Raw genomic sequence first — 14609 nt, 5'->3', positions numbered from 1 at the left:
GATATCCCTAGAACGTATAGCATAGACTTATTAAATAACTACTACAAAGGACAAGAGTTGAATGAGTTTGCGTGTTTCTATTAAAGGGATCCCCTTAGGGAACACAGTTTTGTATATAATTTGCACTACATAAATGGGAGTTTCACTAGAATAAAACCAAAATGACACAGAAGACATTTTCAAGATTATTAGCTTATCCAAAATAAAACAGAATTCAGTATAAATCAAAGACTTTTTTATTGTTTAAGCAAAGTACAGACTCATTATATTTTAACAATGATTTTAAAAACTATATTGCATCTTTTATTTTTTTTCTCCAAATTCTGCTTGTAGTCACTTTAATTTTGCATTTGGTATTCCAGAAGGGCAGATTTTCTGTTCATGCACTTCTATCCGTATATATGTAGTTATGAATCCTGAGTTGTATGCCTAAAATAAAAGAATATGAGTTAAAGGTATACATTAAGAATACATAATAAAAAATACTTATTGCAGAGGGTAACAAGAGCAATGCATTTTATCTTTAAAGTAATGTAAGCTGGGCATAGTGGTGCACACTTGTAATCTCAGCTATTAGGAAGGCAGAGGCAGTGAGCTATGATCACACCACTGCACTCCAGCCTAGGCGAAAGAGTAAGAACACGTTTCTTTTCTTCTTTTTAAGTAATACATAAGTTTCCTAAGTAAAGATAAAACCTTTATTTCAAAAACATGGATAGGACGGTACTTAGTAAATGCTAGACAAATAAGGTATTAAATTCCAACATAAGATTATTTACTAGCTCTTTATCTATCCACATCTATCATCTATCTATCAATTATCTATCTTTACACCTATATTTTCATTTAATTCTTTTCCCTATTTTACAGACCTAAATTATCAGAAAACAATATTTTAAAAAAGTAATCTGTACTATGAGTACTCCTATTTAAGTTGGCCTTGGTTGTGCAAAACATATTCTGTGGCTGTATAAGAAATTGGAAATCATCATTCTCAGTAAACTATCGCAAGAACAAAGAACCAAACACCGCATATTCTCACTCATAGGTGGGAATTGAACAATGAGATCACATGGACACAGGAAGGGGAATATCACACACTGGGGACTCTTGTGGGGTGGGGGGAGGGGGAGGGATAGCATTGGGAGATATACCTAATGCTAGATGACGAGTTAGTGGGTGCAGCACACCAGCATGGCACATGTATACATATGTAACTAACCTGCACAATGTGCACATGTACCCTAAAACTTAAAGTATAATAAAAAAAAAAGAAGTGTATTTTTGTACAGCACACTGACTCTACATGAATTAACCCAACTGTATAAGTCCATTTTCACACTGCTATAAAGAATACCAGAGACTGGTTAATTTATAAAGAGAAGAGGTTTAATTGACTCACAGTTCTGCATGGCTGGGGAGGCCTCAGGAAATGTACAATCATGGCGGAAGGTGAAGGGGAAGCAAAGCACGCCTTACATACCAGCAGGAAGGAGACCTCGGGGGAAACTGCCACGCTTAAACCATCAGATCTTGTGAGAACTCCCTCCCTATCATGAGAACAGCATCGGGAACATAATCGGGGAAATGGATTCCATGAGCCAATCACCTCCCACCAGGATCTTCCCTCGACATGTGCATGGGGTTGACAATTTGAGCTGAGATTTGAGTGGGGACACAGAGCCAAACCATATCACCAACATTCTCTCATTTCCTTGCAAATTTATTCTGTTTATTCAATACAGAATATTATTGAAAAGAAAAGATAAAACTAAAAAAAATATTTTATATATAAGCTTTGTTCTTCCCTGGATGACTTTGTCACTTGAAAAATAATTCAGGAGAAACCACAATAACAACAAAAGATAAATATCTACTCATTAAGGCGAGTGTTATGACCACAGATTCCCACAAATAATGTATTGGGCATTAATTTGACCATCACCCAGAATTCTTGAGAATCTTCTCTAACATGTGCTATAAACTTCTATAGCTGTAATGCTACAAATATTTTCCCATTTTTAAAGTTGAGACAATTTTTCAGATTGTATATAAGGTTTCATGAGGAATTGTCATGCCAGCTATCTAAATTTTATGAGGAATGCCTCATTGAACTTTGAACATAACATTGTTTTGTGGGGCAAAAGGAGAAAACTGTGTGTGAATATAATAAACTATGTGTTCGGTGTGAGAAAGTATGACTAGTTCTATTTTCCTATTTCTGAACTCAACTTGATAGTAACAGAATTACTATTAATAGCAAAACCTAGATATAAAGGCAGTTACCAGGCTGGGATACAGGGGTGGTGGGGACAAAATATAGGCATCAGTAAGATATTTTTGATGTTGGGGAACTTGCTTGTGACTCAGGATTGAATTAAGCAAGGACACCTGAAGTACATAAGCACTAATAATAAACTACTATTAAACTACTGGGAGGTTTCCTTGAAACTTCAAGAAAAGAATGGCTCTCAGTGAATCTGCTGGAGATGCTGGTTTTGAAGGCATATAGCACCCACAAGATCCATTCTCAGGTTCTGCTAATAATCTTTATTTTTTCCCCAGACAGAAACAGAATTTCCCCAGTGAGGACATGCTAAGACTTGAACCTCATAATTGGTTTAGAATCAATCAAGGGAGGTGAGGTCAGATCTTGAGGACAGCAAGTATAGATTATCCTGTATGGCTTTTGCCTTAGGATGGGGAATTACTGGGTTTGAGAGGAGGGGAGGCTGCTATTCTCTAGCAGGTGTAGATGAGACACTTGTGCTGATGCAAAGGACTTAGGGGAATCTGAGCGTTCAACATTCTCAAGCACAGCCACCCTGGAGTCTCCACCCCAGGTCTTAACGTCCTACTTATTCCCTATCAGAGTCTGACTTTAATATAGAAACACTAGAGATAAGACATAAACCAGGGCACACTGTTCTATTTTCTATCCCAGTTTTCCACAGGCAAAAGCCTTAGCAATTGTGATGGGATAACATGCCAGGGGCACTGCTGTTCCAATAATCCCGTCAATGGAATGCCTGCTGTATACAGGCAGAGAGTGGTCCACATCCAGAATCCAGCCAGGCAATCTCCATCCTGGGAACACTTTGGGTACCAATTGCCTTTCCCAAGAAAAACAATGACAAAAACCCTGGGATAAGAATTAAGTATAGTTATTTCGGAGGTTCTTCCAGAATATACTAGCAAAGACTATTGGGAACTGAGACCAGGACAGGAAGACAGCCATGTAACTGTTTGTTATCAAGCACATCAGTACTGTGCAAAACTAGTCAGTCACCCTGCTGGGAACTCTGGAGGCCTGCACTATGTGACAGGTGAGGGAGACAAAACCCCAGCAGTCATTGTTTGAAGGTTGTTGGCACTTCTCCCTGCTGTGAGGCTGAGTAAAGTGGGCTCCAGCAGCTAGAAGAAGCCCTTAGAAAATGTCTGCAGTTGCAGGCCATTGGAGATCAGGTCAATGGACCTTGACATAGGCCCAGGAGGATAATGCTGGACACAACACCAGAGTTCGGTGCATCTCATTTTGATGCCAAGGCTACACCAGCTTCTTGAAATTAGTGTTACAGTTTTTCCTCTTTTTACAAAATTTTCTGGAACACCTTGTAGGCAAAGGGGATTATCACATCCTTAGAAGTACAACGTGTCATAAACTTTAGATGTAATATATTTTTGTCCAGGGACTCATTCATTTGTGTATTCGTCCATTCAATCAGCCTGCAGGCACTCGTTTAGGTATTTATTTTGGTGGAGTGAGAGGTAGTGAGCAGAATCAGCAATTCCATTTATTTATGGTTATGGATATATCAATAAATTATTTTTTTTTCTTCAGGAATGTTTGCACTTTATAGTTTTTTTAAAAAATAACTTCATCCATTTCTTCCTGGTTTTCACATTTGTTTACATGCAGTTGCTCATATTCTCTACGCTGTTTTTATCTCTATTTTCTCAGCATTTCATTCTTTATGTTGTTGGTAGGACTTCTATTCTTTTTATTGCTCTTGATCATCTTGCTACAAGTTTATCTGGCTAATTTTTTTTTCAAATAACTAGAATTTACTTTTAATAAATATTCTTATTCTATTGGTCTGCTTAATTGAGTTCTAGTAATTTCTTTATGTATTTTTCCTTTTTCTTGAGTTTACTATGTGTTCTATACCAAGTATTTAGTGCTGTTGTATTAAAAACTGAACGTTTTCGTCTAAACCTTACTTTATAACAGGCCACAGATTCAGACATCTGTTGATGAAAGATTTAGATATTTGTTATTATATACTTGTCATTAAACTATACATAGTAAACTTTCACAATTTCATATTTGATCTAAGAACCCTGTATTAAATAACTGTATTATTGTTGTAAGCACTGTTTAATTTTCAGACCTGTGACATTAAGCTTTACTTTGGATATCAGTTTCTAATATTATTATATCTCATAGGATATAATCTGTATGTTAACTCTTTGAACTTACACTTTTTTTGGCAAAAATATATTTATTTTAAATAAATGTATTATAGGAGTTTAAAATGTGTTTATTTTTGTTGAATTTAAATCCCTACTTATCTAAAATAAACTGACTTTTACTCGTATGTTCTTAATATTTGCTAATTTTAAAACCTGTTTTAGTCAGTTTCTGAGAGGACTGTGTTAAAAATTTCCAACTACAATTATTATTTAACACAATGTCTGTTATTTTTCACTCTAAAAAACAATTCGAGGCTAAACTTTAGCTGCATATGTATTTGGGACAATTATATCAACTTGACTTTTTTCCTGACAGTATATAAGGAAATTTTTTTCTTATAATTGTCTTGCTTTGATGCTATTTGCCTAGTATATAATTGTCATCCCAGTATACTTATTTGATGTGGATGTCTTTTCCCAGTCATATATTCTCAATATGTCTATACGTTGTGTTAAATATATACTTTACGCACATGTTCATGAATTTTATTTTAGTTGATAGCTAATCAGAAATATTTTCTCTTCTCACTGAAACATTTAACCCATATAGGTTTATGATTATTTCTATCATTTTTTCATGTTTTCTGCCAGCATACTTTTATTTTTTAAAATTTTATTTTGCTTTTGTGCTTCATTTATTATTATTATTACTTTTACTGGCATATTCCATTGGGCAGGTTAAGTTTTCCTTAGCCAACACGAACATGTAATATTCTGTTTTATTCTTAAATCAGTCACCTAACTTACTAATGTACAGCTATGCTAACACTCTTTTCCAATATCTAGTGATATTGAATATCTACCTTTTTTATCCAAGCAAGACAAGAAATTTACAACACATCTCTCCCTTTTCTTCCCATCTTACCCCTCACAATATATATCAATTATTTAGACAATGAATTTTCATAAGACTTTACTCATCTTTACTTCCATATTGCAATATCCTCCTGAAGTCATCATTCTTCTTGCTATAATACATCATCTAAGTATTTTTTTAAATTGAGTATATTAAAATATCTTTCTTTTAAAATTTAAGCAATAGTTTACAGGCATATAAATAAATATTAGGTTCAAAAAGTTTTTCTTTCACATCCTGACAGTACAGTTCCATTGATTCTTTTGTGCCCAATGTCATTTTTCCAAAGATGGCTGTCAGTCTAATTCTTGCTCTTTTCTGAAATAATCTGTTTGTTGTTATTACCGTCTTCTTTTCTTTCCATAATCTTTAAGAATTTTTCTGTCTTCAATTTTATTAAATGTTATTATCATGATTCTAGTCATGTATTTTTTGTACAAAATATTCTATTTAGTCCTCTATGCCTGTTTTTGTTTTGAGGTCTTATGATATTGTATAATTATATTATGAGATATCATTAAGTTGAACTATTCCTTCTCCTTTTTTGTTATTACTTTACCCTTATCACTCTGAGATGGCATTATTACAGAACTATCTCTCAGAACGTCCCCACTTACAGCCCTCAGCCTTCTCCAGTTTCCTCCACCAACGACACGATTCTTCGTTTCCTACAGAGATTTTCACATTTTTCGTATTGGTTATTGAGCTTGGCTTTGAGGCATATGAACCTTTCTTGACTTAGGTCTCTATCAGCATTGTTATATTAAACTATAAAAGACATATGCTTGATGATGCAGACAGAGACATAAATACAAATATAGGTGTAGACATAGATATTGAAGTAGGTATAGGTACCTGCATAGTTCTAGGTACACTTATAGATGTGGATATTAGCCATCTCTAGGCTTGCATGGAACAGCTTCCATATGCTGCTGTTCACAATCATGGGCAGTACTGACCGTGTTAACAAAACATAAATATTTATTTATATATGCTACCACTGTGCTCAGTGCTTTTGATGTCTTCCCATTTAAACTCTTAAATAGTCCTATGTGTCATTAGGACTGTCTTACAGAGGAGAGCGCATAGGCTAAGAAAGTTTAAGTAATTATTATATACCTAGTAACTGATAGACCTGGTAGTCAAACAAAATGTTCTTGACTTCAATGCTCTCAACTTCTACACATCATGTTTTAACATTGTAAAAATCGTATTAAGGAACTGTCGCTTTTCTAGGAGGTCAAGTTATTATTCAGCTAGGATATTATATTCCCTTTCTACTCATCTGCTCTCTCCTTATACTGCATGTGTGTCTATAAATGTGTGTGATTCCAGTAAGACTTTCAATAACTTGATATTCTCTGCTCTCTCTCATTTTTACCATCTTCCATGGGATTTCTGATCCCTGTGCAGTTCCCTACAATGAATTTGCTTTATTTTTCCCCGATAATTGTCCTCTGTTAATATATTTTTTTCTTTTCTTTTTGGGATCAACTGTCATAAAGGTTATTACATTTGGCAGTGGCCTCGAGGCACTCACACTCTGGCTAGAAGTGAGTGACTGGCAACATGCAGAAAGAATGAGGGCTTTCCCTTGAACTCAGGTGAAACAATCTACGTAGTTCCCCGCCACCACCCACCCCCCAAGTATGGTAGAAGGTCTTGGATTCTATCAGTTATGGACTTACCAAAAAAAGTGGCATTATAGAAATCACTGCACTTCTTTTGGCCTCATTTTCTTCATTTAAAAAATGATAAGATACGATAAGATCAAGGATTGCCAACCGAAATACATACATAGGCAGGGCAAGTAAGACCTAACAAATCACAACTATATCCTGTGTGCTAATTAGTAAAAACTGGTGTCTTAAGAGTTTTGATAGAGATGTAAAACTCCATATTAGTGCAAATGAAATGGAAAGTAGTGTGGATAGTCCCCCCCACCACCGTTTTTTTTTTTTTTTCCTGAGGCGGAGTCTTGCTCTGTTGCCCACGCTGGAGTGCAGTGGCGTGATCTCAGCTCACTGCAACCTCTACCTCCCAGGTTTAAGCAATTCGCCTGCCACAGCCTTCCAAGTAGCTGGGACTACAGGCATGCACCACCACACCCAGCTAATTTTTGTATTTTTAGTAGCGACAGGGTTTTACCATGTTAGCCAGGCTGGTCTCGAACTCCTGATCTCAAGTGATCCACCCACCTTGGCCTCCCAAAGTGCTGGGATTACAGACATGAGCCACTGCACCTGGCTGGCTATTTCCTACATAGTGTCAGGGAGTTGTTGAGGGTGTTGGAAATTGTGGTGAATTATTGATTGCTTGTGGCTCACGCCTGTAATCCCAGCACTTTGGGAGGCCGAGGCAGGTGGGTCACCTGAGAACAGGAGTTCAAGACCAGCCTGGCCAATATGGTGAAACCCCGTCTCTAATAAAAACACAAAAAGTAGCCAGGTGTGGTGGTGTGCGCCAGCTACTTGGGAGGCTGAGGCAGGAGAATCACTGGAACCCGGGAGGTGGAGGTTGCAGGGAGCCGAGATCGCGCCACTGCACTCCAGTCTGGGTGACAGAGCAAGACTCAGTCTCAAAAAAAAAAAAGAAAAGAAAAGAAAAAAATATAATATATACCAAAAAATAACTGTACCTATCAATTATAAAACTATATTGGAGAATATTTAAATAATAATTTACTAAAAAGTAAAATATATTTTGCCATAATTTTTGAAAATTATTGTAACTATAACTATTTGGCAAAAATTCTGCTGCTATATACATTGCTACCTTCTGAAAATATATTATTTGTAAATTTATCTAACCTAAAACTGAAAACAAAGTTATTTTATGTTGCATTTCTTGTCTTGCAAATGTAAATGGAAACATGGTAGGACATTTCCTTACACATATTAATTATAATAGAGAATGGACACTCAAAGAAATAATAGGTAAATCAGGTAGTTAGTATTTAAAAAAGGAAGATTTTCATTTAATATTTCCCTTCATGCACAAAAGCTTGGTACTCTCCTCAAAATGTATTTAAGTCAGATAAGTCCTGGATGTTAAGTCCTACCTTAACATCCAGGGTTACTTTCACCAAGCAAATCATGGCTTTTGTTAGTTTCCAAATCCACATAATAATATATCATAATAAGATTAAAGTATGTGCTAAATAGCCAGAGTTATTAAGTTTATGTGACGCTATTAACTTATATAATTATGAAAAAAGGCAGGGCGCTGTGGCTCATACCTGTAATCCCAGCACTTTGGGAGGCCAAGGCGGGCTGATCACCTGATGGTAGGAGTTTGAGACCAGCATGGCCAACATGGCAAAACCCTGTTTCTACTAAAAATATTAAAAAAAAATTGTGCGGGCGTGGTGGCACACACCTGTAATCCCAGCTACTCTGGAGGTTGTGGCAGGCTTGAACCCAGGGAGCAGAGGTTGTAGTGAGCCGAGATCGCGCCACCTCATTCCAGCCTGTTCAACAGGGCGAGAGTTCAACACACACACACACACACACGTGCACACACACACGCACACACAAAGTATGTCTAACCCATGAGAAACTTTCACATGTCTGATTTAGCACACTGAAGTAACATTTTGTTTGTATTTATTAATGGTTATTTTGACATGGAATATGTAGATTTACCCTTTAGTTTAGCTTATATTTTCCAAATATGCCGTCTTCTAGGAGTGGAAACTTGTTTTTTCCCTGAAATAGCAGTGCGTGGACTTTGTGGTACAATACTTATACTATAAAGGTGGCTTCTGTCAGAGCCTTTACACTTTTAATCTTGGGTTGTATCTTCGTAAATGTTCCTGAAGTTTATGTTGATTTATAGAGGATGAGCTTATAATTAGTCGAGTGATTATAAAAATAATTGGTATTATTTTTATAAGCCACTGCGAAGTAAATATCAATCAAAATGAAAATTTTTTCTCTGAGTTTTGATATGGATTGAAGGATCTTGTATCTGAAAGTGCTATTAAATAACTGGCTAAGGAAGTGCTATGAAAGTTCTTTCCCACAAGAGTCAAACATTCTTGTGCTGTCTAAGAATACAATATATTTGTACTTCTAACAAAACCATATTTTATTTTTCCCTAGTGGTGATCATAAAATATCCTGTTTGGTTTAAATGTAAGATTTCAGAGATTTTGACAGGTCTTCTATTTCGTGGAGACTTTCTACTGCGTTAGGATACTCCTATAGATTTTTTGAAGAGAGCTTCTTCAATATTGCTTAAAACCAGCTTCATGTTAGAGTATTTCAGAGTATTTTCAAAAAACATTCCTATATTTACCAGCAAATTACTTGTTTTTGAGAAACTAGTATTATGACATATATTGTTAAATGCAAAAACCTTTACACTTCACAACCATGTAAATCAATTATGTAAAAATCAGAAAATATTACTGTATTATGGATGTGTCATTAGCACTATTACATTTGAGTTATTTTTTGTAGCATCACCTTTTTTACTGATAGACAACTTTTAAGATGATGCCAGTACTGGAGATTAATTAACAAAGGAGCCCTGGTAGAACTGTAACTTTATTTTTCCTATAGAGAAGTACATGTATGTAGACAAATACTATGTGCATTTGAATTAGAAGGGCTTGTACCCTACGCCAATTCTTTTTAGGATTTTGGAAGTCCTTCTGATCTTTCACTGTTAGGAAGCTGCAAGCTGAGAAATAAAACCAACTTACTAATGACACCTTCATTGGGTTCAAGTGGCTTTAATTCTGCACCATCTTCTATAGTAGTCACTATTTCAATGCTAACCTTGGGGAACTGCGACAAAGCACCATCTTCCAGGATGGCACACTCAACTCACAAAAGCTATCAGTTTATATGCTCTTCCTTTCAAAATAACGACATCTTGTAATTTGACCATATGTTTGCGCAACCTTTTCTGGGAGAAACTGAACTTTTCCCATATGTTGGTTTTTCTCAGAAAGAAAAATCTTGTGGGTCGCTATTAGGGAGGTAGCATTACTCAGCAAGTGTGGATTCTGGAACTCAAAAATGAGAAGGCAGCTTGCTAAGTAAACAGGATGTAGTGGATGGCGAAAAGCGTGTATGGGTGTGTATGAAGAAAAATGAATGGAATTGTCAATAACAATGCTACACCTGCAGCCTGGAAAGAGTAGGAGAGTGCAGCGAGGGCCTCAGCATCTGTGCTGGCCCAGTCTCTTGGTTGATTATCAGAGCACCTGAGCTAGCCAGGCCTCTGTCCTGTCCTAGGTCCAGAACGTGCACACTCACTCCCTCAGCACTGAGGTTTCAGCAAAATTTAATGCCTCAGCCCCACGCATTGCCCAAGAAAGCACTGGGCATTAAAGATCAGCGGGAGGCCACAGGATCCCTTTTGGCCAGGAGTCTGAAAACAGCATGGGTAACATGCTGTTAGAGAGGCTAGACCCCCTCTCTAAAAAATATAAAAAATAAAAGAATTAGCCAGGCATGATGGCCTGTGCCTGTAGTCCCAGTTACTCCAGAGGCTGAGGTGGGAAGCTCAGCTGAGCCCAGGAAGTTGGGGCTGCAGCAAGCTGTGATCCAGTCACTGCGCTCCAGCCTTTAATTCATTAAAAAAAAAAAAAGAAAAGAAAAGAAAAAAATAGAGACCACTGTTAATGCAAGATATTTGATTTCAAATACAGGCGTAGACAAAAGGTTAGGACCCTTTCACCTTCCCTATGAGTTCCTTCCTAATTTCCTGTCTCCCATAAAAGGACTACCTGTTTAGCAACGTAGCCACTTCCTTGGCAGGTTACAAAATCCCAGTGTCCTGGGAAACTGTTCTGGGCAAAGAGGACAGAAGAGGGCAGGTGAATGAGAGCATTTATCGTAAAACCAAGTTTTCTCTGCCTTCAAACTGTGATTGAGAAATGCAGTAACTTTCTACAAATAATTTTAAATGTTGCCACTTTCTTTGTAGAACTATGTCATTTTCACGAATAACGCATATTTTGGATGTAAAGAAAGTGCCATCCAACCATAAGAAAGATTCCAACATTCAACTGTCAACTCTTGCGACTGGTCCTTTTGCAAGATCCCCACCCTCTCCTCTATAGATGACCCGGATCCCCAAAAGCGTCTTCCAGGCATTCTGTCATCTGCATATCCCTCTGTTGAGCAGCCTCACTGATCTTTGAACTCTTTTGCTTCCTTAAGGCTGGAGAATTTCTTCCTCAGCTCCACGACCAACATTGCCCACCACCTCCCACCCCGCGCTGGCACGAGCACCTCACGTGGGTCACAGGACTCCCGCGGGACCTTCTGCGTGTTTCCCCTTGATCTTTTTACAAGTAGGTGCGTGGGCGGATACTCACCAATATCCCTCCATCCGCTCACCTCTCTCCCTTTGCTCAAGCTCGCAGCTCCTCTCACAGGCCTCCAGCTCTGCTGGACTTGGGGTATTCAGAGGCGCGCAGCCTCTCTGTCCTCTTCCTCTCCCCCATTTCTTCTGTCCTCCGCCTTCTCGTCCCCCTACTCTCTTCTGTCCCCTCATTCTCTCTCCTGCCTCTCTTTTCTCTCCCCGCTCCTCTTTTCCCTTTCTTCTCTCTCTCCTTTCTCTCTCTCTTACCCTGTCCATGTCTTCCCCCTTCTCTCAGCTTTCTCTCTTTAGGTCTCCATCTCGTTCTACTCCCGGGTTGACCCATGACCCACCTTTCATTACACGGATGCACAACACGCGCGCGCGTATATGCGCTCGCACACACAAACACACCATCCCCTTTGCTCGGTCACTTTACCCTACCCTGGAAATCGAGGAACCAGCACTTTGGTGTGGTGGTAGGAGGCTTGGGGGCGCGTGTGAGACTCTGAATTCCTTCCAGACTTGGGGGTCACCTCATCGTCCCTCATCCCAACTTACTGGCAGGAGACCTCCACCCACTCACAGCCGCTGCGCTAGGCGTGGGCAGGACTGCGACGAGCACCCAACGCCCCGCGCAGCCCCGCGCACACGTGGGCGCCCCAGCAGCAGGTGCCGGGAAGCGGAGGCCGGGCCAGAGCCGGGAGGCAGCCCCCCGGCCTCGAGCGCTCGCCAGACTCTTCTCATGGCCCTTTGTCCTTTCCTCGGCCTTTCGGGGCCACCCTAGTCTTCACAGCTCAGCGTCTGCTGCTGACCCCCCGCCCCCCGGCGACCCCGCCATTGCCATTAGCTCTTCCTACCCCGGCTTCTTCGCCGCCACAGTCCCCAACCCAAGCCCCAGCCGCGGCGCGGGTGTGGGTGGACGGACGGGATGGCTTCCGTAGTCCCGGGGTCCGGCGGGCTCGGCTGTGGTCTGCGTGGGTCGCGTCCGCAGAGGCCGAGGGAGGGCGGGACGGAGCCGGGAAAGGGAGGAGGTGCCGTTGCGGCGCCCAGGGAGGGACTCCCTGCACCCCCGCGCGCTCCAGCCCTTCCCGGCGCTGCCTCGCGGTTGCCCTTATTTCGTATTCATTGATTCGCATTTTACAAGCCCGGGCTCTTCCGGTGCTGTTTCCCCGCAACTCGTGTCTCCCAGACTTTAACGCGCCGCGCAAGCCTGTAGGAGGAAGTGGCGCGGGGGAACGGGGGTCCGTGTGTGCCTTGGGGTGGTTTTAAATACCTCGAGGTGGGGGGCTCAATTGCAAGAAGCCCGCGTCTTTGCAGGAGTAATTTGGTGGGGGGACTGGGCATCAGGCCCAGTGCTCAACCGCGAAACTTTTACCGCTGCCTTTCCCTGGGGCGCGCCCCTGCCGTGTCTCCCAAGCTGAGCGCGGAGTCCACGGCGAAACCTGCGCCCCAGGGAGGGAGGGAGAGGGGGCGCCCAGTTCCTTTACGCGGATGGAAAACAAGGGGTGGGAGGCAGAGAGCCCGCAAGGTCTAACCTTTAAAAAGTGAAACACCAAACCCCACAAGGGATTTTCACACGAAGGCCCCTCCCGCTTCCACGCCTTCCGTCCGGCACGAGGATCCGGCTCGGGATTTGCGGCTGCATCCTCTCTCTGCGCCCTGGCGGGCCGAGCCGCGGATCCCAGCCGGGTCCTCACCCCCTCCCCGCCCCTCCCCCAGAACCGCGCGGCTGGGATGTCCTTGCTGCCGCCGCCGCGGCCCCATTCTGCCGCGCACCAGCCCCGGGGCGCCGGCCGCGCGCAGCCTCGCTATCCTACCCAGGCTCCGTGCTTCCAGGAGGGTCGCGGAGCCCCAAGCCGTGACTAAGGAGCCCATTTGGTAACTCTGCCCTCTTCCGGCTCCTTTCTCCTCCCTCCCTTCCCCGCCCCCCGCCGCCCCCCCGGCCGCCCCGCTCCCCTGCACCGCCCTCCAGCCCGCCTCCCAGACGCCCACCCACCCGCTCCTCTTTCCGCAAGATAGCAGAGGTGGCGCGCAGCCCGGCGAGCCGATGACGGACCCCTTCTTCCTGCCTTCAATGCCTCAGCGGAAGATCCCCAAGGGCTGGAGCGAGGAGCGCTGCCGCTGGACATCCTCCCGGGGAGGCTGCTCCGACCTGCTGCGCGGCGCGTCTGAGACTGGGGACTGAGCCACCCCGCCGCCGCCCGCGCCGCCGCCGCCGCCCGCTCCGTCGCTGCCGTCGGTCTGGACTGGCCCCCACCTCGCTGCGCCCTCTCCCCGGCCCCGGCCCCGGCCCCGGCTCGGGGCGTCCCGGGGCTCGCCCTGCGACCGCCGCCTCCCGCGCGCCGCGTCCTCCCGACCCCGCGGCGGCGACGATGCCCGGGAGGAGGGTCCTGACGGCGGCGGCGCGGATGGTGGCGGCCGGCGCCCGGGTGTGATGCGAGCGTCACGGTGGGGATGCTGCTGGCTGCGCGGCGCTGAGGGCCAGCGAGAGCGAGAGCCCGCCCGGGGCGGAGGACGGACTCATCCGGATCTGGCTGCAGCGTGGGCTCGGAGCTCCCCCTTCCTCTCGGTCTCCCTCTCGGCCCCCCTTTATTTCGTTCTTGCTTTGCGTCTTTAACACCTCTCGACCCTGTCCTCCCCCCGCCACTGGAAGTCTTCCCGTCTCTAAATGGAATTAGTGGAGCCCGGAGCCTCTGGTGTAACGCACAGACATGATCCATGGGCGCAGCGTGCTTCACAGTGAGTACCCTCCCCGCCGTGCCCGTGCGCTCCCGGAGCCAGCCCTCCCGCCCCTTTCCCGGGGCCGAACGCGCAGGAAAAGCCTCTGCGCCGCGCTCCGGCGGACCCTGCAGTCCCGCGCGGGTCGGGGCCGACGTAAACTTTCTGTATTGCAGCATCGTGGAACCGGGCGTTGGGGGCGGCGCGCGGTCAGCCGTCGCCCGATCGCAAAAGCTGCCGG

The 14609-nt window shown here is 43.2% G+C and overlaps 2 protein-coding genes across 8 annotated transcripts in view; one reads left to right on the top strand and one right to left on the bottom strand.

Moving 5' to 3' along the window:
• Positions 1-213: 213 nt before the first annotated feature.
• Positions 214-14547, bottom strand: LOC106634037 (translation initiation factor IF-2). Its single transcript, XM_034944034.3, has 2 exons — positions 13647-14547; positions 214-429 (listed from the first exon to the last, which is right to left on the bottom strand). The coding sequence occupies exons 1-2, from the start codon at positions 14545-14547 to the stop codon at positions 380-382; spliced, it is 951 nt and encodes a 316-aa protein (XP_034799925.2). The 3' UTR covers positions 214-379.
• The window catches only part of NETO1 (neuropilin and tolloid like 1), a 125099-nt gene continuing 124739 nt past the window's right edge, over positions 14250-14609 (top strand). For all 7 annotated transcript variants that reach the window (XR_008621933.1, XR_004667670.2, XM_008952675.3 and 4 more), the window contains exon 1: positions 14250-14389. Coding sequence is in view for 5 of the 7 variants with exons in the window: in XM_008952675.3 (XP_008950923.1) it covers positions 14362-14389 (28 nt within the window). In the remaining 2 variants the exon portion in view is untranslated. The remainder of the gene's footprint in view (positions 14390-14609) is intronic.

This window comes from Pan paniscus, chromosome 17 (genome assembly GCF_029289425.2).
Source record: "Pan paniscus chromosome 17, NHGRI_mPanPan1-v2.0_pri, whole genome shotgun sequence".
NCBI lineage: Eukaryota > Metazoa > Chordata > Mammalia > Primates > Hominidae > Pan > Pan paniscus.
This window is presented reverse-complemented; position numbering and strand designations above follow the sequence as displayed.